Below are 24906 nucleotides of genomic sequence, written 5' to 3' on the forward strand. Positions count from 1 at the left end.
ATTTAAAAAATATGTAGTACTTACCTAAAATAGTTCTTAGGGCGACTTGGCTCACAGCAGAACTTGAAAACAGTGCAGATAGTCGCAGACGATAAAGAGGCAGCGCCCGAATTCACCCAAGTGCATTTTTCGTCTCCTGTAATTATTCTATTTTTATTTGAGTTTCTAACAGCCGTGAAAAGCAAATAAAGAAATGACAAAGGTATTTGACACTGATCTTCAAGCAGCACTATTCTTGTAAAGCAGCTGCCGTCATAGGCTCGGAATCTTCTTTACCTTTTTCGCCGACTTGACTTTGAGGCCCCCCTGCGTTCGCCTTCCATTGATTAAAATCTTCTCGGGTACCCTCAGTGTCATCCGTTATCTTTCAATCCCGTTACTCGTAGAACACATTCCTATTATTCCTTTTCGATTTCGGGTAGGATAGCACCAACTCGTGTTTGCTTCCTGGCCCTCCCTGCTCAAATCGTTTCTCTTAAAATTACACTAACTTTTTTCCATTTCAAAACCACAGTTCCACCGTCCGTTTGGTTGACTCTAATTGGACCGCAGCTGCAACCGAGCTGCAAGACAGATGACCTCCAAGAGCACCTGCCAGCTCTTTCGCGCTCTCCTCGACCGGTCCAACATGCGAGGTGAAACACAACGCAACCTTAAGCGGGCTCTACACCGCTACTCGGGCACCAATGCACAGCTAGCTAAGGATCTGTGTGATCGCTAGCTACACCGCACCGAGGACCCACAAGATCCTGAGTCAAGTATGCAGGACAAACCAGCACGGGCCTCGACGCTCCTTTCGCGCTGTATGATTTCAAAGCAGCCATAGCCAAATGAGAAGGGGTACGGCTCCCGGTCGCGATCGCATTACACTTACGCTGCTCCATCGAAACGCGGCCGCCGAGCTCGGTTTCGAGCCCGGGTACTCCGGCTCAGTTGACGACCGCCTTAACCACCGCGGCACCGCCGCGGGAATAAGCAAGAAGAGCTCTTGGCGTTTTTGAAGGGCACAAGGGAAGCTTGAGGACGGAGCGTTTCTACACAAATTCAGCTCTGTTTTATTGCTGTCAGTTTTAGCGTAGTTCCTGAAATCTTTCCTCGCAGTTCAGTTTGGCGAAATCATATAAACGGTAACGAAAAGCACTTCTGAAAGATGCATTCAGCAAGGTAACGTTAAGGCTGTTGTACTTTCAATATCTTATTTTATTTTTTTCAAACTAAAGCGTACAAAACGTCAATGCCACATTCAATTTTGCTTCGGCGTCCGAAAAGAAAGCACGTATCAAAGAAAGCCAAATAGTTAAGAAATGCAAAAAAGTAGTGCGAATCAGAAAGAAGCTAAACTGCAAACAACATTCTGCGTGGCTTTGAGAACACATTGTCATGTGCGACGAAGTAAACAAAATTAAAATTTAGCTAAATAATATATGGTTGAAGGGAAAGAAAGTCACTCGAGGGAAAGCAACTGCAAATAGCGTTCTTAGTTCACTTGAAAACATTGGAGCATGTTTTATTGCGCAGGGTATATTGTTCCATATTTTTCGGAACGGCGGTGGCGCTGCGCCTCAGAGATGCCACAGGGCCGCGGCATCACGGCGCACGGCAGTTCAGCTCCGCCGCCCCATTGTGTGCAGCCACTTGAGCTTCCTTCCAACAGGTCCATCCGCTGGCCAACATGGTCCGCGATGCGCTGGAAGACAGCGTCCAGCGTTCGGGAGAGGTCGCAACCGTCAGAATGGACGGTGCAATTGCTATATCAGCGAACGGTTGGAACTCGTGTTGAATCTGGGCACGAGTGAGTGCATATTGCAGCACTACCACCAAAATGGTACGGAGAAAAACACTGGGGAAAAGGTCCGGCAGGCAGCCATTCTTCCTGTTCCTTGTTGCTCGGGCTCTCCCGCGCCTCTTCGCATTTTTTTGCGGCGCGCTCCACCGTCGTCTTCACCCTTACAACATAAAAGCAGAACAAAAAAAAACCTATTAACTGCCGACCTATCTCCGTCACATGTGTCTTACGAAAATCGTTGTAGCACATCACTTATATCAGTTTTTTACCCTTCTTCAAGAAAACTTTTGCCAAATCTAATATGCTTTCAGAACGGGATCTTCCTGCGATGCGAAACTGTCAGGACTTGCTTTCAAATTCGCCTTCTCAATAAAAAAGGTAACCCGGTTGACTGTACACTTTCTGGCTTCCAAAAGGCTTTGCTTTGGCCGCGCACAATTTTTCGATAGTGAAGCTGCCCGCCTTCGAAATTCTACATGCCCCGTTGAAATGGCTCGAAGCGTAACTCTTCGGTAGAAGCCAGCGTGTTATTCTATAAGGAGTAAACTCATTGTGTCCCGGCGAACCGTTTTGTGCCCTCTTTTAATAATATTTGACTTATATAGTTTACCAAGTTTCGAGTCTGGTGAGATTGTTCGCAGAAGACTGTTGCATTTAGAGTGTCATTACATGTCTAAGCGACGGGTTGCAAAGTGGCCTAAAGCAGTCTGAACTGTGTCTTTAACATGGTGCAGTACATGGCACACGCAAATAAAATTGTGCAAATCTGATATTCTTTAATTATACAAATATATTCTCCAATAAACAAATGTCAACAATATTGCCATCGCAGTGCATAACGAGCGCTGAAGAAAATAATTTCAAAAATTCGGAATCCCGCCGCCATAATTACCTCAAGGCGTACCCCCAAGCGGATCAGTAAAATACCCACTATATTTCTCCATGACATGAGCTCTTTGCTTAGTACCGTAGGAAATTACATCTCGAATAGAACACATGGGGCCCGATTCTCAAGAATCGCTCACCAGGCATCGAAGTGTGCTGAAGGCTGTGACGCTGTCCCCAGTGTGGCACGCTTCGATGGTACGGCGATGCACATATATCACACGACCCAAATCACTCCAAGGGCAGACTTCCTCAAGAATGGTGGCAAGACTGGCCGCTATAAAGAAAAATATAATTCTTCATTGTAAATTGTGTGGCTTAACGCTCTGAAGCGACACATGTGCTATGAAAGACACAGCCATGGTAGGCTCCGGAGTAATTTAGACAATCTCTACTCAGCAACATGCGCAGACATCGCAGAGTGAAAAATTAAAGAGCGCAAGTGGCAAATGTACGCATGGCCAATATTTTAAGACTAATGCGCTGCGGCGGGATGAGGCGCCATTGTTTCGCCAAACCGTTCCATGATAAGGCACTGGCAATGTGGCCGGAGTACAATTGCCTAATACCGTTGAAAACTTGGCCGCGTTTTCGAAAGAGTAGTGCCTTCGCTAGCTGGTTTGCGATATGTGTAAGCCAATAATGACGCCAGCAAATAAGGTTGCGACGGTCGCTTCCGTGCTAAGGAAGGGTTCGAATTTATGGGCTATGGTTTGCACCATCTGCAAGTATAAACAAACCTTGTCTGCGAGAGCGCTTGCGGGAAGCATGACGAGCAAGTTCATCCTGCATTTTATTCGCAGCATGTTTGCGTGGTGCTTTAGCTGTGCGGCGGAATGAATAGTGTGTTCATAGGAATGATTGTCAGGTCACCACTAAAAATAAAGCGCAACACAGCAGCTAAAGGGTTACCCTTATATAAATGGTCTAAAGACAGTCCATAGACTTGTTATAGAATCTAATGCCCTTCTATAGACGTTTAATTTTGTCTACTCATAGTCAGTGGTGCAGGCCAGGGCTTATTATTTTTCAATGTTTTCAGGTTGCCCCAACCTAATATATGTCTACTCGTAGCCAATAGACCGTCTACAAACTAAGACTACTAAAAGTGTATGAGCGTAAATCTCTAATTGTCTATAGACAGTCTATCGGATTTGTATTGCCTATTGACTGCTCTCTAGGGTTCGTCTATAGAGAGTCTATAGACTTTATAGAGAGAAGTTTATGGAAATCTATAGCCTGTCTAAAGAACTTTTTTAAGGGTAACTAAAAAGCTCATGTCGACTCGCTCCTGGTCTCCTTCCCTTCTCTCTCTGGACGCCATACTACAAAATTAACGAACAAAGTGTCTTTGCATTAAGAGCTCTCGATGCAAAAGTACATAGTGCTCGAGAAGAAATAGTTAATTTTGCGAGGTGACTCTCCTTGAAATGTGGCGAATGAGTCGGCTTTCATACGGCGTGGAAAAAAAGTCACAGAGCTGGCGAAACAGCAGTTGACATGCAATCGCACTACCGGAAAATATTATCTATTCGACGATACAAAAATCAGGATAACCAATTCTCAGCTATTGATTTCCGAAGTTCGAACCCAGGTAAATTTATTTTCATTAAAATTCATCATAGGCAGGGATGACGAACACGTTCAGATAACTTTGATTGAAGGAGGACAGAAAAGCTGAAAATTGGCTATACAAAAGGAGCCCTTGAAGTACTCAAAATGGGCAATAGATGCAAGTGGATTTTTGCGTGAGAGTTGGACCGACACAGCAGAAAAGGATGGCATGGAAGCAGGACGATGAAGGTCTTAAACTTCAGCTGTTAGTCAGTGCCTGTGTTGTTCACCTTTATCGCCCTGTCGGCATTGATGCTCTTAGCAAAAAACAACGAAGAAAAAATTTCCTGCTCGATGCCGGTGTTTCGTTGATAAGCAAACGCTCTTGCTGCCATGTAAATCTAGACACATCGGTGCAGCAAGGTAACTGACCAAGGTCAAGGTAGTTGGACCATTGCTAGCGCCAGTTATTTCTTTCATTAATATTTCCTTTTTTGGCTAAAACACCTCTCTAGTGGTCCTGCTCTCGGCATACGGGCACAAATTCCACTTTGCCATGCCTTTCAGGTAGTACTTCGGTGCAGAAAGTTCCTTTTAGCACTGACTCCAATATCCCTGCTGCACGTAAATAACTCTTCCTGAAGCAGTCCGTATGACAATGTTCATAAGAAATAACTATACTTGACTATCTGTTCCTAAGATCTGATCAGCACTCTCCAGGTAGTTTAGATGCAATTTTTCTTTTACTATCGCTTGTTCGAAGTAATTTTGAAATTGAGGGATGAGGGCTTTTTGGTCCTGGGGAGTACTGCGCTGAATGCCTCCTCAACATTCTTGAAGCAGCAGAATCCCGTAAGGACCGACATTGACCAGCATATGGAGATGGCATTTCTAGCGTCCTTAAGTTATTGAGATTGTACTTAAAGGGACACTGAGGAGAAATTGAAGTTGGTTTGTATCGATAGAATAGCAGCTGCTGATAACAAAAACGCCACTCTTACTGAAAACAAAGCTCTTCTAATGTAGAAAATAGCAAGAACCAAAATACAGGTGTCGCCGCCACAGGCCAATCTCGCAAGTACAAGCGTGATGACTTCCTAGGACAAGAGGCGCCACCTTGGAGGAATTTTCCTTACTTCATGGAAGCCACGTACCTCTGAGGCTGGCAAAGGAAGGTTGCACACCGAACCGCTAGCTGGAGAAATCACGGAGTCTGCGTTTACGTCACGTATCACGTCACTCCGTTCTGAGACGTCATAAGAGTTGCCATGTCGTGATAAGAGTTCCCTGAGTTTGAATCAGAGCGGCGGGAAAAACTTTTTCCTCTTCGAATCCAAATTTCTTTGAAATAAATGCATCTTTTGCGCCCGGACAAGCGGCAACAAAGCTATGAAATGCCAAACTACCAGATTTTGCTAACAAAAAAAATGATAGAGTTCTCCTCAGTGTCCCTTTAAGTTGAGACCTGAGAGCCCCCACCAACCCTGCGTATCCTAACTTTCAAAACGCAATAGTTGGGTTTTTACGACGAGCAACTTATTCAGCGCTACTTGTTTCAACATGATATTGTGGCAGCCGGTGAAACTCGGGCGACGCATTCTATCCAAATGCAGTGGTCTCATGATCACTAAAATAATCGAACCATTCTCAACTGTCTCTCATGTTGCTGCCTGAAGGACAAGTTTCAACTTTAGTTGGAGATGTATCCCCTTTCGGTCAAGCCATGCCGACTCAAAGATGAAGCAATAGAGCAGCCCAACCAAGCTCAGGGCAGACACGGCGACATCCACAGCCCTCAGAAGGAGGCACATCCCAGACGCCAGAGGTACCGTTCGAAAGTGAAGGAACGCTCATTTGCATGATGCAGCACAAAAAGAAACCCTAGGAATAGCTCCAATCGTCCAACTGTAAACATTATAGACGGGTTGCCTTGCGGCCACTGTGTTTTTTTTCCAAAATATTCTCAGAAAGAGGAGGAGGAGGAAGAGGAGAGATGGTAATGAAACAAGAGAGGTGTGTGTCTGTTGGCCTGGCATGCTACTCCAGTAAACCAAATTGAGGATACAAACAGAAACATGTGGTGATCCCACAAATCCCCATGTCTTAAACAAATGTATGATTGAAGCTTGACACCTAAATGCACCATAATCTTAAAGCAGCGCTAAGCAACAAGGACGAAGAAAGAAGAGAACACACACACAGGCGCTGAACTCGCCCAATCTGCCGTTCTTCTACACCTAAATGCACGCGATGCACAAAATGTGTCCAGCGAGCAGCACATAAGAGTTACACATGGAAAGTGACGTCTGTACAACGTGCACTCAGAAGCCTAGAAAATCTCAAGAACATTTAATTTCAGCCGCTGCCAGCATGTCCTATCGAAATTCGTACGGTTATTTTGAAAACTGGGTACGCTCCTGTAAATTTATTTGGTGGAAGGTCGGAGCCGTTGCGGGTACAGCAGGAACTATCTCATTCTGCGCCGCGGATGAAAAATCGTCCATCGCTGTTGAGTTAAACGGTGTTTGCTGCTGACGTAGGCAAGTGACACAAGTGAGCGTTTTGCAGGAAAGCTGAACTTTTCCTTGATTATGGTGACGATGAATTGCAATGGCGCAAGGGTATCTGTGGCCAAAGAGCAACATGACACAGGGTATTTCTTTTCCCAAGTATTTACGATAAAGAAGCCGACCACCAAGAAGGACAAAGCTTGCGTCCATTGTATCTCCGGTTGGCTACCCAGCGGCACTGGCATCGAACCACGCACCTGCCGCATTCGAGGCGGATGCACAAACCACTAGTACGCCGTTGCAGTCCTGAAATTTGTCTTCGGCATGGCTTATAAACACAGCGGCTCACGCAAATGATGATTGAAAGCGAAATGTAAAAAAGTGTAAGATATGGGTGCGGGAAATTCGTGCCTCATTTTGCCTGAGTAAGCAACGAAATAGTGTATGTGCGTGTCCGCATTACGCACCTACTCGTTCAGGTGACAGCCAATTGGTTTGCGTAAGCTGACTGCCTGCAACGCAGACCTGAAATTACTACGTAATTTCACTAACCATTCATGCGGCACTGAAAGGACAAATCGCAATGCGAGTGCTGTGGTGGTGGTAAGTGCGAATATTTTATAAGTTTAACATTTTAACGATGAAGGGTCGCGCATATCAGTGGTTCAATTTTCACAACGATTGGTGTTCTGATAAATGTGGCAAAACTGCATTATGAGAAAGACTTTGGTTTGTGTATCCCCCTGCTGGAAATCTGAAATACTTTGCTCTGTTTCCTCCAGAATACGCCGGGAAAGCATTCGCGAAAACGAGCCGGGAAGGTAGGTATCGAAACGCCGAAGTCATTTGGAACCTTTACTGCACTGCACTTAAACGCACGAAACATCTAGCGCTCCAGAACGAGTAAAAAGGAGAAAAACCGTGCATATCTGTAGAAATAATGTCAATCCTCCTGACGCCCTGCCTGAATATTTCGCTGAGAAGGAACAGCGCCGCGCTGAGCAAGAAGCGTGCTGATGGAACAATTGAGGCTCGCCAGAACTGAGCAAGGACAGAGCCTTCACATTTCAAAAACTCTTATATCAGTCACTAATTCGAAGATACAGAGATGTGATTCTCGCCTCTCCCTGCAGCCAATATAAGGCTGCTGCTTACTTAAAACTACTCACACGCTTACTGGACTGTGGACTTGTCTTCATCTGGAATCGCGGCCACCAGCAACAGCACAAAAGCCATCAAAGCGACTGCGACGAGGGTGCGGCCTGCGAAAAGACAAGGTGCAGTTTTTGAATTACAGGCACTTATTCTGTGTTCCTAAGATGTGCTATCATTTTATTGCAATTTTATTTACCAAATCAGTGACGGCTAGTATAAGGCACTGTTCCTTATTGTTGGCACCAGCACAATTTAGCTGGATGTATTAAAAGGCGAATTCACAATTGCTATTGCGAATTCGCATAACCACATAGCCAACACAGCAGGTAAGGTGTTAAGTAAAAAGCTCATGCCAACTCACTCCAGGTGCTTCTTGGTCCTCTCTAACAACGCCATACTACGTTACCAAAACAAGTGATTTCGCAAAAGAGCTTTCGCTGCAAAACTACATCGTGGTCGGAAAGAATTATTTTTGCGCAGTGCCTTTCCTTGAAATCTGAAGAATGAGTCGGCTTTCATATGGAGTGGGAAAAAAGTGATAAAGCTGTGGAAACAGCAGTTGAAATACAACCGCACTAGCAGAAAATATTCACTCGACGATACGAAAATCAGGAGGAGCACTTGTCAGCAAATGCTTTTATTAACTACGTACACCGGAAAATTTCTTCTTATTTAATTTCATCGCAGTAAGAGATCACGTCCTTCTGAGAACTTTCAATGAAGAAGAACAGGACAGCGGGAAATTGAAGCGACAAAGAAAGCATCGAAACACTAATAATTGGCAGTGGCTTAACTTGACTAATCCTGGAATTAAGCGAAAAGCAAGCACATGGCTATGGCGTGATACCACAGGGCCTTACCGCGCCCCCGTCAGATGTGATCTCGGGGCTTCACCTCACCCCAACGGATGCTCATAAGATTAGAGATCTCCCAATGTCAAATGTGAAAGATCTAAGGTACGAGGTACACTCAAGGTCAGCGGTCAAATGTTAACTGAAGATCATGGGTCATGGTCAGGGGTCACGGTCATACACTGCTAACGTGGTTAGGCTGAAGGTCGTTCAAGGATCATTTTCAGGCCTATGCGATGACTGCTTTACCTAGCGTAGTGAAGCTTTTCGATTCAATATGGGCAATAGATGAAAGCGGACTGTCGCGGCATAGTTAGTTTGACAGGACATAGAGTAATACCGTGGAGGCAGGATGCAGCAGGTCCAACAACTTCAGTTTTTACTGCCTGTGTCGTTCACCGTTATCGTCCTTTCTAGCACTGATACTGTCGGCAAAAAACAACGAAGAAAAAATTGCCTGCTCGGTGCCGGGTTTCGTTGAGCAGCAAACGCTCTATAGCTGCCCCATAAATCAGAACGCATCGATGCAGGAAACTAACAGACCAAATACAAAGCAGTTAGAAAACAGCTGTTTGTTTATTTTTTTTTTTTGCCTAAAAGGCCACTCAAGTAAAGCCCGCTCTGAGAATACGGGCACAAATTCTAGTTTTCCCTGCCTTTCCGGTAGTACTTCCGCGCCAAAACCTGCCTTAGGCACTTACGCCAGTATTCATGCAGCCGGTAAATATTTAATAATAATTAAACGAATTTTTCATAACATCTAATCAGTGATGTCCAGGTGGTTTAAATGCAATTTGTTTTTCTTCGGATGCTGCAAGGAAGTGGGCTTTTGTCCGGGGGAGTACTGCACCGAATTTTTCCTCGAATTTCTGAAAACAAAACTCCGTAAGGACCGACATTGGACAGCGTTTGGCAAATGTATGTATTTGTTAATTTACTGACGTTACCCTTAAAGGCCCTCCAGAAGAGGGTATTACATGGGGGGAGGGTGTCTATTTAAGCTGAGGCTTGAGAACCCTCACCCACCTTTCATTTCAGCTTCAGCCTCAGCAGCCCGCGAAGCTCAGGACAGGCAAGGCGACATTCACAGCCCGCAGCGGGTTGGCACATCTGTGATACCAGAGGTACTCTGCGAAGGTCAAGCAACACTCATTGGCATGATGCAGCACAAATAACGTTAGTAATAGCACGATTCGTCCACGTTCGAACAATGTAGACTGGTCGTCTAGCGGCCACTGTTTGGTTTTTTTTCCCAAAACGTCCTCAAGATAAAAAAAAAACATATAGTGATCCCACGAATCCCCGGGTATCTAAACTAATGCATGATCGCAGATTGACACCTCAATGCACGTGACACACAAGATGTGTGGAATGAGTGGCACATTTATGCACGAAAATTACGTTTGTGCCATCTCCGCACACAAGCCTGTAAAATCTGAATAGATCTGTCCGACATCCGAAATCTGTCCGGCGTCGAGAAAGGTGCGGTGACAGAAGACCGCAACAAAGACGATGCCAATAGTTTTTTTCGACGCCATAGGTGTCATACACCACGAGCTCGACCCACAAGGGCAGACGGTGAATAAGGAGTTTTATATCCGCGTGCTCCAACACATGAGTGATGCAATGCGACGTCGTCGCCATGACTTATTGGCATCTGGACAATGGAGCCTTCTCCATGATAATGCAAGGGCGCACTGCGTGTCAAAATTTCTCGCAAAGCACAGCATTACTGTACTTCGACAACCGCCATACTCGCCTGACCACACCCCATGCGCTGTTTCCCTTTTTCTTCGTGTGAAGAGAACCCTAAAAGGTCGCTGGATGGGGAGCTGGGAGGCCATTCAAGACGCAACGAGAACGGAGCTGACAGCCCTGCCAAAACATGCATTGTCCAAGTGTTTCCAAGACCTCAAGAAGTGTTGGAAGCTGTGTATAGAGTGCAAGGAAGCCCTCACGGTTCCTTGCTTATAATGAAACACTTCTGTCAGTATAAGGACACATAGAGAGCGAGGAGGTATAATCTCCACCCTCAAAGCAAATTTGAGAATGAGGAAAAGGGACTGTGTAATAGACCGCGCAACGACTCTCACAGGGGCCGCGGCTAAATAAAGCAAACAAAGAATAACGCAGAGAAAAACGGGGAGGTGGAAATAGTAAAAGAGTAGAAAAGCCAAAGAATTTGGAGAGCGATAGAAAAGGGAAAAGAGAGTAAAGCACGGCTCTCGGCGCACCGGGATGTTCGAATGGGGTTTTCTGCTAATTTTGCATATCTTGTCACAGGGTCATATTCCTCCTTTTGTATAAGTCTGAAATCTGCCAAAACATCATCTGCGTTCACAGAAAGTGCTGTCATTCTATAGTAGCTACACATTTTTTTAAAATCATTCAAGAATTCGATGTGGCGTTGCTCTTTAAAAGCGTCCGCTGTTGGAATCCAAATAATTTAGGGGGCCATATTGAAAGGCATTGTCACTATTGCTATTGTGAATTCGCATAACCCCTTAGCCAACACTGCGTCTAAGCGGCTAACTAAAAGGCCTCTAAAGGCCGAAGCCGTGCTGTAACTTTCACTATGTTGTACTAAACGCAGTAAGCTTGCAGTTCTTCGCAAAGAGTGAACAAGGGTAAACGCAACAAATATCTAGAAAGAATTGCCTTCGTGCATTTGTCGAAAATTCCGCTCAAAGGAACAGTGCCGCGTTGGCCAAGAAGCGTGCAGATGAAACAAGTGAGGATCGCTAGAACTGAGCCAGAACGCAGCCCTCACATTTCTGAAACATAAATCAGCCACTGATTCAGGAAATTTGAATCTCAACTCTCTGGGCAACCCATATAAGATTGCTGCTTACTTAAAACTGCTCACCTGCTGGCTGGATTGCGGACCTTGGCCTCTGTATCTGTTCGCAGCTGTAGCCATGAGAGTAAAAGCCATCACAGCGCGTGCGATGATACCCGCCGAAGGGGGGCTGCCTGTGAAAAGACAAGGTGCAGTTTTATGATTACAGGCACCTGTACTGCAGTAACGCAATCCACTGAATCGTAAGTTCACACGATTTCAAGCGGTTTCCAAAGAAGAAAGGGCACCGCTCTCGTTGCTTGCTTACCTGTCGATATAGGGTGCCTACTCAACTTCGCAAGAGCAATAGAAGAGTTAACTTCGAAACCTACCTCCACCTGAAACATCTACCTAGACCTTTCTTTCTACTCTTTTCCAGCACTGAGTGCGGGAAGGGGCGAGAGGAGTTGAGAAGTGAGGATGAGCAGAAAAAAAATATATCAAAGATTGAGAGAGAGGAAAGGGATTACAGAACGGAAACAGAACAGGGGAGGCGATAAAAATGCCAGCCGTTGGCCCATATACTCCCAAAAATACTAAACGAACATATACACACTGGGGGCTTTAACCGACAAGAGGTGAGCTTTCACAATGCGCAATATTTTTCGTTTAAAATTTTTTCGAGTCTATTGCTTGGTACTTGTATTTTTATTAGGATTTCTGTCAATTTGGCTATTGTTTTCTCCTTTTTGTCTTTAATGTGGTCTTTTTAAACCTTCCACTGCTTTTTTTTTTCCTGGGTGTCTGCCGTGCAATTGTCTTCTGTCTCCCGTCTTAAGCTTATCTGTTTTAGTCGAAAAAATTATCGGGTTGTTCCGGGAAAATAAAGATGTAGTTATTGTAGTGTTTCGAAGAGACAGGAAAGTAGTTTTTACGAGCTACTTTTGGCAGCATCCAAGCACACGGTTTCAATCCTCTTCCCAGACTGAAATTAAGCCTGAGCAGTGCAGAAAAATGGCCAAACCGCAAATTTTGCCTGTCGAATACGCCTTTCGGTGTATGGTACGAAGTTGCATTAGGAGGAAGACTTTGGCTTAGTCCCTTAGCCAACAGAGCGGCTACGGGTTTTAGTAAAAGGCTTATACCGACTCTCTCCTGGTCTCCTTTCCTGGTGTGCCTTTCGTCGCCTCTTCCGCTTCTCTATGGACATTATACTAAAACGTTACCGAGCCAAATTATTTCGCATTAAGAGCTTTCACTGCAAGACTAAATCATGATCGAGCGCAAACAGTTAATTTTGCCAAGTGACTTTTTTTGAAATGTGACGATTGAGTCGGATTTTGCACGGCGCAGGAAAAAAGTCACAAAGCTGAAAAATCAGGAGCTCACATGCAACCGCGCTACAGGAAAATTTCTTTTCGACAATACAAAAGTCAGGAAAAGCACTTGTGAAAATTTATTTCCATTACATTTCATCGTAGTGAGAGATGAGAAACGCATTCAGATAATTTTCAGTTGGAGGACTGCAGAACAGCGGGAAATTGACTATACAAAAGACACCATTTAACACTCAAAATGGGCAATACATGCAAGTAGACGTTTGCGGGACAGTTCGTTTGACAGAACAGAATAGAATAACGTGGACGCAGGAAGACGAAGGTTTAAGCTCTTCATTTTTTAGTCAGTGCGTCTGTCATTCAGCTTTATCGTCCTTTCTGGTATTGGTACTCCCCCCCAAAAAAACAACGAAGAAAAAATTGCCTGCTCGGTGCCGGGTTTCGTTGATCAGCAAACGTTGTGGTTGCCATATAAATCAAAACGCATCGGTGGAGCAAAGTAACAGACCAAGGACAAAGTAGTTAGATTATTTCTAGCACCAGTTATTTCTTTTATTATTATTTTTTTGTTGTTGGCTAAAAGAAGACCGCTCTTGTATACCCTGCTATGGACATACAGGGACAAATTCCACTTTCCAGCGTCTTTCAGATAGTACTTCCGTGCAAAAACCTCCTTTTAGCACCGACTTCTACATCCATGCAGCACATATGCGCTTCTTCCTGACGTAGTCTGAAAGACAATGTCCCTAACAAATAATAATTAAGGGAACTTTTTTTCAAATATCTGATCAGTGCTGTCCAGGCGGCTTAGATGTAATATTTCTTCTACTTCTGGTGATGTTGTAGGGAAGTGGGCTTCTTGGTCCTGGGGAGTACAGCCTCGAATTTCTCCTCAACTATCTGGCGTCAACACAATCCTGTAAGGAGTGACATTCAACAGCACATGGCGATGGTATTTGTGGTGGCCTTCAGTGACTCACGTCGTACTTAAGGTGAGACTTCAGAGCCCCGAATTGCCCAGGATTTCCTGCTTTTAAAACCACAATACTTCACTTTTTAATTTTCTGGACGAGCAACTAACCTAGTTCCAGCATGATACTACGGCAGTCGGTGAAGCCTGGCGACGCATTCTTCTCAATGAAATGGTCACTTCTCACGAGCACTTCATCGCACCATTCTCAACTGCCTCTCATATAGCTGCCCGAAAGCCAAAAATTCAACTTTATTCGGAGATAAGTCTCCCCTTTCACTTACGCTCGCTGACTCAAAGATGAACCGATACAGCGGCCCGCCAAGCTCAGGGCAGACAAGGCGACATCCAGAACCCGAAGCGGGTTTGCCCTTCCGAGACGCCAGAGGCTTCCTGCGAAAACGAAGGGATACTCACTTGCAAGACGAAGCACAAGAAACTTTACGAATAGCACAATTCATCCACGTTTAAACATTGTAGACAAATTGCGTAGCGGCAACTGATCATATTTTTCGAAATTATCCACAGGATACACATGGGTACTTTGCCCCAAGTCTTCCCTTTTGGTTTGCTTTCCCACAATGCACCCTCCCACGACCGGTCCCAAGGGGCGGGGGGGGGGGGGGGGGGCACCGTCAACATCCCTAGTTACTTGCCTTAACAAGAGTGGGCGCCTGCGTTGCAGGGACATGAGCGCCATGACGACATGACTGCGAAACGCGCGCGGGAGAGCACTCTCTTTACGGACGGGGAGAGCTCGTCGCGTGCGGACGTGTCGGCGGAGTTCTCCGTTCTTTGCCAGAGGGGCGAAGCCTCGTGGGAGATTACGGTCTCCCACATCTCGTCCCGTCCGGCCGCGGAGTGTCTCCCCAGCCATAGCGTGGGCGAACATTCGCTCGTAACCGTGATGGTGAGTCGGATGACCTCGATTCCTTAACGCATTTTGTTGCTGAGCTGACATTGTTGTTGTCGCAATAAATGCCTTCTCTGTGCCAGCCAGTGATGTTTCTTTGTTCCCATCAGAGCAAGGCCCGCAGTGGTCGGCGTAATCTCGATAGCGTACGCGATCATGGGGTGGTATCCGGGTGGTTTTGAACGGTGTCAGCCGCCACTAAACGGGGAGAACCTACTTATACGCCTATTAAATCCTCACACTCTAGCATGAACGACCCACTCCCCCCGGCCTTTCTTCTTGCCTTTCGTGTGTAGTCTCTGCCTGATGAAAACCAGTCGACGCCATCGGCTGGAGGGCCTTCTTTGAGGGGCATTCTCCAAGGCATTCTTGAATTGTAATGGACTGTTGTGCTAAGGCTAAAAAATGCCGACACAGTCAACGAAGGGCCGTGTGAATTTTTGATTAGCCTAAAACCTGTTCGTGGCTTTAATATGTGTAAGAGGAGGAGTATGAAAAAAAGGAAGGGGTGTCTGAGAGCACACTGGTGTTCTGCCTTGTGCGTGCACATGTGCTCACCTCAATATGGAGAGGCGCCGGCGTCATGGGCACCAAGCCCTGGTTCTCGCGCAGTCGAGGCCGCATCGAGCACATTAAACACCCATGACGTCCTTGCGGAAGGAAGTTGTGGGTGTTATGCGCATGCCGGCGCTTGTCAAATCAAACACTTTATTTGCAAGCCACAAGGATGTTGTGGCAGCAAAAGGCTGCTGCTACCAGTGGCGACGCGACTGTCCTACTCACAGTTCTGAATGTCACTCGCGTTTTTCAGGCGCGGCTGAAATCTCTCCAGTCTGTGGTAATTCAGGTATGCGTTTTGGATGACTGTCGCCGCCCTCTCACGAACCTCTGGCACGCATTTTTTCCCGGCTGCGGACCACGTTAAAATTAAACGTAGAAGAAAATAAGGCCGGTTTGTTGCAGGCAAACAAGGCACCAGAGAGAAGAGTGATGCTGCGGATGGTGTTCATGTTAGAAAAATAAAGCAATCTATGAAGGCCATGAAATTGTACTTGCTGCTCATGCGGCAGGACTGGACGGCTCTAAGATGTCGGCCATCGGACGGCTCTAAGATGAGGAATAAACGGCAGCATCCAATAAGACTGAACATAGAGAACGCCAGGGACCATTATTTCAGGCAATCCGATCGTTTCTTCCACTCTGTGAAGGGCGGGGAAAGAATTTGCACAAAAAAGCAATACTTTTTCGCCGTTCAGAATATAAGGTGTGTTGACCAAGTTGATTTGGAACTTGCTTATTTAAATCTAAGAGCCTACAAGACGTCTCGTTGATAACGAGAAAGTTCTTGGAATCGTCAGGGTCCATTTCGAGAAACCCATCCCGAACGAATTATTGTTTTTGCGCCATTAAGCTTAGCTTCCGTTCCTTACTGCAACATGCATCGTTGCTCGCTTTTGCCTCGGCTTGCCCATCTGAGAGGATTAGCTGACACATCCCAGCACTCCCGTAGACGAAGTGGCGTAAAGCGGCGGCGCCGTTGTGCTCCCGTGACCAGGTACTCTCTCCGTTGGGTGTGCATACTCCTTACTTCACAGAGTACTTCAAGTTCATATCATTCATTACGTGATAATAATTATTCGGTTAACTACAAGCAAAAACACTGCTGAAGCAGAACAGCCTTCGACAGCTCTACTTCAATTTTATCCTAGGACAACATGGCAGTCTTAATTTCGTGTCAGTGTTTTTTTTTTTTGCCAGTTGCATTTAGCTTTGCTGGGACGACCTGTAGTACATGTCGACGTGACATGTTTTGTTGGTTTTTTTATTCTGCCGTTATGAGCCATGGCTACTGCAGCTTTCTGTCTGGTGTTTATCCGATGAACCGCTAATGGGAACTGCACGATTGCACTCTCGTCTGGGACATGCCACATTGGAGAAAAATGTTCCTCTATGTCAGTAAGAAAATGAAGGTGCGAGTGACCACTGATAATCATGGACGCTTGCTTCGATGGATCGTTGCAGTAGAAGCCACGTGGAGCAAGACGTGACGATGATGAGGCGCCCCGTGGCCGGACTCACCCATCTGCTACGAAGGCGTAGCCAATTCAAACGATCCGCGGGCGTCACGGCGATGGCTGCGCCCGCCAAGACCCTCGGCTGCGGTCCATACTGCATGGAACTGCGACGGACGCGGTCGAACACACTCACGTCGTCGAGTGGGCGGTTGTTCTCATCTTGGCCCCCAACCAGGTACATTTCGTAGCCTGCGCGTGGTGGCGAGCGTTTTCGTTCACGCTCTCAACCTTGAATATAAGCAGCTCACGACGATGAATAAGAACAACAACAAGAATAGACAGGAAGAAAAATGAAGTTGATATACCTAAGAGGCTGCCCTGACGCCGAGTATCTAAGTAAGCGATGCCTTCGACAGCTGTTCTGAATGGAACAGTGTTGCTCTCGATGACCTTAACGATGTTGCGCTCAGTTTGCTGTACGACGAGAACACACGCCACAGAAGGCGATGTTCATCAGCTTCTTTGGATTGGTTCCACCCGATAATTGAAAGCCGTGGGAAGACACCGAATTGACAGTCAGTAACAGCAAGTGTTCGCTTAATTTAGCGGAACAGAGTTGCTTCTTTCGCGGAGTTGGTGAGAGGTGATTTACCCTTTTAGGCCTTAATTCTCCCGGTGCAATATATATCTCACTGTGTGCTGGCAAACCTCTTTCCAAATAACAAAAATGAGTAGGGGTGTGCGAATATTCGGAAATTTCGAATAGCCAGTAGAATATCCTTCGATTCGATTTAAAAACAAATCAGTGTATTTTGAAAATTATTCCAAATAAATCGAATATGTTCAGAACCCTTCGAATAATTTTCAAATAATGGCAGGAGGTTCAAATAACGTACATGTGTTCGACGAAATGGCTGACATCGACTCGTGAGGGACATCCTTCTGCGAAAACTGACGGAGAGCCAGTACGTGGTCCATCTGTTTTGTGGCATTCATAATTCTTGTATATGGCCTCCAAGACTCAGGCCGATTCAGTAAAACCTTGCCTTGAAACTCGATCTCGGAAGCCGCGGCTCATATGTAAGCTGGTTGCACTCTCATTTCCTGCGGTGCAGTTCTAGTGTGGCCAGGCAAACACCGGTTTTCAAATGGGTACAAGGCTTCCTGCGGCCTGGTGCTCGGGTTTTCTGGGGTGAAAGGTTGAAGTGTATTTGACCAAACCTAGCAAATGGCAGTTTTCTTATTTATAACGTGATGGCTTTAGAGTTAATATTGTAATGACTGTGTTCCGACCAATTAGTTGAGATGAGTGTTGCCTCTTTTAGCAGCTACAGATCAACTTAATTTTAAACTAATGGCACCGTACAAGAGCAGTGGGACAAGTGCCGCTTTAATGTTTCAAATGATTGCTCGTTCTGTACGAATATTCGCACAGGCAGCGAGTATTAGCCCTACTATTCCATTCGTATTTGATTCGGTTTTTAGCTACAATGTTCGTATTTGATTCGGAAGCGAAGCTAGGCTTTTCGTATTCGACTCGTTTTGGAAAAAAATACTATTCACACGTCCCTACGAAATGAGCCGAGGTAGTCGATGAATGCTATTTATGCCCCGGCTTTTCTCATTCCATATCATCACGCTGTCCGCTTGCATTGCATCTTGCAAAGCGTGCGCCACCTTATTTTATAAAGGAGATTTATGCGGCTAAGTGTAACCGGCTAGCAGCCTTCAGTCTATTTTTTTTCTCGTCTTGCATAATTTTCACCTAACATTTAGGTATCTGGCAATATAAAATGATTAGGTTGCACCTCCATGCCTGTTTATGAAAAGCGTGATGAAAAAGCGGTTTTTAATATTCTCGCATTAAAAACGACCCTACAGCACACACCAAACCGGGCCAAAAATGCCAATCCTGATCGTTTCCTCTCCGGATGCGTTTAGTTCGTTGCGGAGTTCCTCGAGATAAGTGTGATGGGGATACAGTACCCACAGGTGAGCTATAAGCGAACGTTGTGAGCAATGCCGGACCGAGCAGGCTACCAATTCACGAGCGGTTCCTTCGAATCAACCGCTCCAGTGCTTTTTATCAGGTCATGCGACAGTTTCGACCGGACTAAAACAGGGTTACTCTGCAGCACTCTGGTGGCGGAATGTGCTTGTCAGCGGCTGCCCACTCACCTGTCTTTGCCACGTGAACAGAGTGCCTGGGCGATGGCATGTCAGATCGTCGCTTCAATGTGGACGAGGCCAGGCGGGCAGGTCTTTGCGCGTGGTGCACTTGACCTCGGGCTTGAGCTCCACGACGCCCCCTACTGGCCACAGGTGGCGCTGTACGGACACGGCCGGGAAAAAGGCCCTCTTCTCCGTCAACTCCGGTAGCTCGGCGCATCTACAAAACACGGGAGGTCTGCCTTTCCTGAGCGCAGAGGAGCGCCCGTCTGCCACCGATTCTCAACTGCGGTTCCCATAGCGGCGATAAGAAAACGAATGGTCGTGTACTCACCAAGTTTTCTTTGAAATGACGCTTAAAGGTCTTAGTGGGGCCCCCTTTTATGCAATCGTCGGGCTTTTTTGCGCTGAATTTTACGCCTTTATTTTTATTTGACGAGTTATGCCCCCCCACCCTTTGAACACTGACACACACGCACGCGGGCACGTACGCATTGAAAAATAAATATAGAGTGAAAAATTCGCCCTAAGACCTCTCTATGGCGTGCAGTGGGTACTTACGATTCTCTGCTGGGGTCGAAGACGTAGAGTGGGCCGTGGAGGGCGGCCCCGTCCGGACCGCAGGAGATGCCGCCCATCTTGTCGATGTGCGTGTCGTTTGGGGCGGCAGCCGTCCCCATGAGCGCCATCGGCATTGGCTGGGCAACCGCTGGTCCGCACAGGACAGGTAACCTTCTGCGCTGCTGAACATCCTGGAGAGAAAGATCGTCCGGCGATCTGACCACACCGTAATGTAGGCAGCCGACCGCTCCTTAGGCAAAAGAACTCTCTCTCGCACGAGGAGCACTACTGTACAGCGAAGAAACTCTGCTGTACTTCAGAGAGCTATCCCGTTGACTCTTTACTATTCTGGATTCGCTTAGTTGTTACCAACGCTTCAGAGCTCATAATGTTTTGCAATAATCACATCGCCGAATGATTAGATTACCGCGTCTCCTTTTTAATCTAACAATACTGATACATGAGACGGTTCAGCAGACTTCTTTATCGTGTAGATCGCTCAGCCACTTTCATGGTCATAGCTTTTGCATATTTCTAATCGCGCAGAGTGCCAATTGCGACTTCCAAAGACTGTGTATAATTATGATGACAACGCCGCGTTATGATTTTTGGCTTTCGCACGAAGATGCTTATACGCTGACCTACGGAGGACGACTTCCAGATGTAGCTTAAGTGTCAAAGAATTTTTATTCGTCTTTCATTTGCCAAACTGCACACGATAGGAAAGATTGCTGAGAAGCTGGATATGAGCGATGCATATCTCTACATGCAAGAGCCGCTCAGCTTTTATTTTCTACCCAATAATGCAGCGTGGATTCCCCATGAAAATAAGGGTTACGGTTTCTTGCAGAGCGCCATTCAGTCTGGTTTGCTCTTGGTGCGTTTGAAGAAGCGAAGAATGAAATGCACAAGGACTCACTGGCTCGCATGAAGCACTTTTTGCACGGAAAATTGCGCCGCACTCGGACCGCATGCGGTTGTGCCGCCACACCTGCACCATCAAGTGTGTAAGAAGCGGGTGCGATAAACGCCCGTGACTGTGAAAATTCGGCGGCATGACCGCGTTTGACTATTCGGCGCATTTCCCTTTGCAAAAAACGCTCCATGCGTACAAGGATCAAGACGAGCTGGCTTAAAAAGAGCACGCCAGCTGGAAAAGCTGCATCTTGGTTTTTATTCTTTGCTGTTGTCACAGGCTACCATGTCGCGGGCAAATACAGGTAGCCCCACTCCCTGAATCTGAGCAAAGCTCCGGAGTGCAGGCTTGTTGAGCTCACCGGCAGGTGCGATCGATGCCGTCGATGACGATGCGGTCGCGCAGGTCGACGGTGGCGTACAAGGCTCGTTCGCGATGTTGCTAGTAGCAGCATCCACCTGCTCCTTCTGTTGGCGATGAAATGCCTGTGCTCGATGGCTGCATGCAGCGTCAGGCACAGAGGGTCGTGGCCGCCTGTGCAGCACAAGCATCTTTTGATTCCACCAAGTCTCCGGGTCTCGAAGCTTACGTACGATTGGAGCTTGATGTCTAAATGTACGAGACGCACAAAATTCTGCATTGAGTGGCGCATAGGCATTTACACACGGAAAGTATGTTTGTACAGTGTGCGCACAGAAGCGTAAAAATTCAGAAAAACCATTTAATTGCAGAGGCTGCCAATGCATCCTATCGATATTTGTGCGGTGATTTAGAATGCTGGGTTCGTTTCACTGAATTTATATGAAAAAAAAGGGTTAGCTGCAGCGAGCACGGTAGAAACTAGTTGATATTGCACCGCATATGTAAGCTCATTAATAGCTGCTGAGTGACGGGGCATTTGCTGCTGACGCCGACATACCACACAAGTGGGCGTTGCGCATGAAAGCTGTACTTTGTATTTATAGCGATAATGAATTTTCATTGCGCAAGAGCATCTGTGGCCAAAGGCCTCTCGGGAACAAGGCTTTTCTTTTGCCAAGTATTTTGTCCTAAACAAGCCGAGCACCAGGCATGGGAAACTTTGTACCCATTGTATCAATGGTTGGGTAGCCGGCATAGAAGACCAAACTGGGCCCGACAACATTTGCCGAACTTTCTAAAATCAAGCTGATGAAAAAGTGAACGTGAGCTACTCTTTTTAGCTACTCCCAGATAGCATTATAAGTGTCTTTTCGGATAAGAAGTTTGTTCTCGAGTGTCCAGTGACATTTATTTGAGACACTTCGCGTTCACTAGCTCTGCATAGTAGTTAGCCGTGCACGCCTCTCATCGACTAGGGCTTTCTGACACGCTGCGAAGCTCTCCGCCCACTAGCGCCAGATAATTTCTGCTCCATCCAACGCGGGCTCTGCGTTGCAGTGAACCCGCCAGCCTGCTCTACGCCAGTGGTGTAACAGTTTTCGAATCGCCTCCACGAGTCTGTGTAAGACTGGCTGCTCCAAAATCGTATGCGAGTACTTGTGCCTGAGTAAAGCATAGTTGATGTGCATACCCACATTTCACACCCAGTGGGGGAGGCGACGGCTTTTTTTGCATAATAAGCTGACTGCGTGCTATGCAGGTTTGAACTTAGATGTATTTTCGCTGACCATTCAAGCAGTATTGAGAATACAAATGCGAATCCTAGCGCCCTGGTGGTGGTAACCACGTAACCACGCTTCACAAGTGGCGCGTTTGATGCCAACAGCGCTATGCATTAGTCGCCATGGCAATCCTCCAAACAGTTTAACGAAGAAGGAACATGTGTTCCATTTTCATAACGCTTGGAGCTTCGATATATGAGGAAAAGCTGCATTACGAGTAAGGCTTTCGTTTATGTATCCCCCTGCTGAAACACCAAAAATAACTTTGCTCTCTTGCCTGCAGAAAATGCCGGGCAGCCCCAACAGAAAACGAGTCGAGAGTGTATCGAAAGGCTGAAGGCCTGCTGGAACCTCTAATATATTGTACTAAACGTCGTAAGCTTGCAGTTCTGCATAACGAGGGAACAGGGGTGGAACCCAGGAAATCTCTAGAAATATTGTCATAGCCCTCTATGCATTGGCACAAAATTTTGCTCAAAGGAAAAAGCGCCCGCCGCATTGGCCAAGAAGCGTCCAGATGGAACAAGTGAAGGTCGCCAGAACTGAGCCAACACGGAACCCTCACATTTAATGAGAATTTAGAGCAGCCACTGAATCGGAAACAGAAATTTGATTCTAGACTCTCCCGGCAACCCAATTATGGCTGCTGCCTACTTAAATCTACTCACCTGGAGACTGGATTGGGGACCAGGCCCTCTGTCCCTGTTCGCGGCTGTAGCCATGAGCGCGAAAGCCATCAAAGCGTGTGCGACGACACCCGTAGGGAAAAGTGCTCCCTGTGAAAAGACAAGGTGCAGTTTTAAGATTACGGGAACCTCGACTGCAGAATGAATCGTAAGTTCACACGCATTCACGCGCATTCGAAGTAAGAAAGGACACCGCTATCATTGCTTGTTTAGCTGTTGATATAGGGTGCCTACTCAACTTCGCAAGAATGGATGTGTTTCCTTGAAAACCCACTTCCAAATGGCACATATACCTAGCCCTTTCTTTCTAGTATTTTCAACACTTGCTGCTGGGAAGAGTGAGAGGAGTTTAGAAGTGACAATGAGCGGGAAAAAATATATATCGAGGACTGAGAGAGAAAAAGTGATTACAGAAAGGAAAAAGAAAAGGGGAGGCGAAAAACAAAATTCCAGTTGTTGACCCATCTACTCCCAACAATACTAAACAAATACATACACACTGAGGGCTTTAACAGAAAAGCACTGCGCTTTCACTTTGTGTGTTTTTATGAATTTAAGTATATTATTTTTGTTTTTATTACTTGGTTTTTCCTCTAATTTTTTTTCAATTTGTATCTTGGTTCTTGTATATTAATTAGGGTTACTGTGAACTGGGTCAATTGTTCTTTTCTTCTTGTCATTATTGTGGTCTTTTTTAAAAAAAATCATTCCTTTTTCCCATGCTCTGTTGCCTTGTAATTGTCTCTTGGGCCCCGTAAAGCTCAGCTGTAGCTTTTAGTCCAAGAGATCATCCTTTTTTTTCGGGAAAGTAGAGTTATATTTTGCTTTACAGAATAGATAGAAAATTCATGTTCATTAGCCACTTTTGGCAACACTCAAGGACGTGCTTTCAATGCTCTTTCTAAAGAGAAATAAAAGCAGATATATTGAATAAATTTGCAGGGCTGCCATCATCTCATGTGCCAAACCGCAAAGTTCGCAGGTCGAATAGCCCACTGCTCTTTTCACTTCCCGGCAGTAAAGCACACCGCGTCCCTGGAGTAACACGTGTGCCGTGACGTTTGCCTTGTACTGGAAGCGCAATGACAGCACATTATATTAGGCACTCACTACGCAAGAACCCACATAGAGTTCTTAAGTGGAGCTCCCGCAACAATTCTGGCCAGGCTGGCTGCTCTCCGGGAGGTGGACAAGGCATGGCCTCAAATAGGACGCCCTATAAAGCTCTTACACACGTTCTAATTTGTTGCTACAACGTGCACACATTTGCCCCATGAACTTGTTCCGCTCTTTCAAAGTATTCTTAAGATGAAGTAGGGAACAGTGCATTTTTTTCCTGGAGAGTAGTGCGTTGAGTTTCTCCTCAACTTTCTGACGGAAACAGAATCTCGTAAGGAGCGACATCATACTGCATATGACAATAGTGTTTCTGGTGTCCTTTAGTGACACAAGTCGTACGTAAGTTGAGACTTGAGAACACCGCCCATGCTACATTTGCCACTTTCAAAACAAAGTATTCCAATTTTTTAATTTTCTGAAAGGCAACTTCACTTGTTTCAACATGCTATTCTGTCATGCGGTGAGACCCAGGTGACGCATTCTTTTTGAATGAAGTGGACACTTCTCATGAGCACTGAATCGCACACCATCGTCAACTACCTCTCACATAGCTGCCTGAAGGACAAACTTCACTTTAGTCGGAGATATGTCTCCCTTTTCACTCACGTCATGCCGACGCAAAGATGAAGCAATAGAGCAAGCAGCCCATCAAGCTCAGGGCAGACAAGACGACATCTACAGCCTGCAGCAGGTTACCACATCCGAGATTCCAGAGGCACCCTGCGAAAGCGAAGCAATGCTCACTAACATAATGAAGCACAAGCAACGTTACGAATAGCACAATTCATCCACGTTCGAACACTGTAGGTGAATTGCCAAGCGGCAACTCGTTTTTTCTAAATGATCCACAGGATACAAACAAACATCTAGTGATTCCATTCATCTTCAGGTCTCGAAACTGATGTATGATATAAGGTTGATGCCTAAATGCAGAGACGCACAAAAAATGTGTGCATTGAGTGGAACATACAGATTTGCGCACGGAAAGTACATATCTTCTTACATAGAGGAATGCGAAAGAATGTGTTTTCACGAAAGGAAAGATTAAGGAAAGGGT

General features: G+C 46.1%; 1 protein-coding gene and 1 long non-coding RNA gene across 2 annotated transcripts; both read right to left on the reverse strand.

Moving 5' to 3' along the window:
- Window positions 1-1508: 1508 nt before the first annotated feature.
- On the reverse strand, window positions 1509-19561 carry LOC144100257 (uncharacterized). The gene is made up of 9 exons (XM_077633263.1): window positions 19486-19561; window positions 18934-19144; window positions 16820-17004; window positions 14112-14220; window positions 11608-11714; window positions 9768-9870; window positions 7905-7997; window positions 2812-2948; window positions 1509-1946 (listed from the first exon to the last, which is right to left on the reverse strand). Exons 3-6 carry the CDS (start codon window positions 16821-16823, stop codon window positions 9788-9790), a joined length of 303 nt encoding a protein of 100 aa, XP_077489389.1. The 5' UTR covers window positions 16824-17004; window positions 18934-19144; window positions 19486-19561; the 3' UTR covers window positions 1509-1946; window positions 2812-2948; window positions 7905-7997; window positions 9768-9787.
- A 28-nt stretch (window positions 19562-19589) lies between these two features.
- Window positions 19590-24570, reverse strand: LOC144100258 (uncharacterized). The gene is made up of 4 exons (XR_013307574.1): window positions 24456-24570; window positions 22713-22820; window positions 20763-20935; window positions 19590-19676 (listed from the first exon to the last, which is right to left on the reverse strand). It is a non-coding gene; the product is annotated as an uncharacterized LOC144100258 (long non-coding RNA).
- Between the last annotated feature and the right edge of the window lie 336 nt (window positions 24571-24906).

This window comes from Amblyomma americanum, chromosome 8, assembly GCF_052857255.1.
Source record: "Amblyomma americanum isolate KBUSLIRL-KWMA chromosome 8, ASM5285725v1, whole genome shotgun sequence".
Taxonomy (NCBI): Eukaryota; Metazoa; Arthropoda; class Arachnida; order Ixodida; family Ixodidae; genus Amblyomma; species Amblyomma americanum.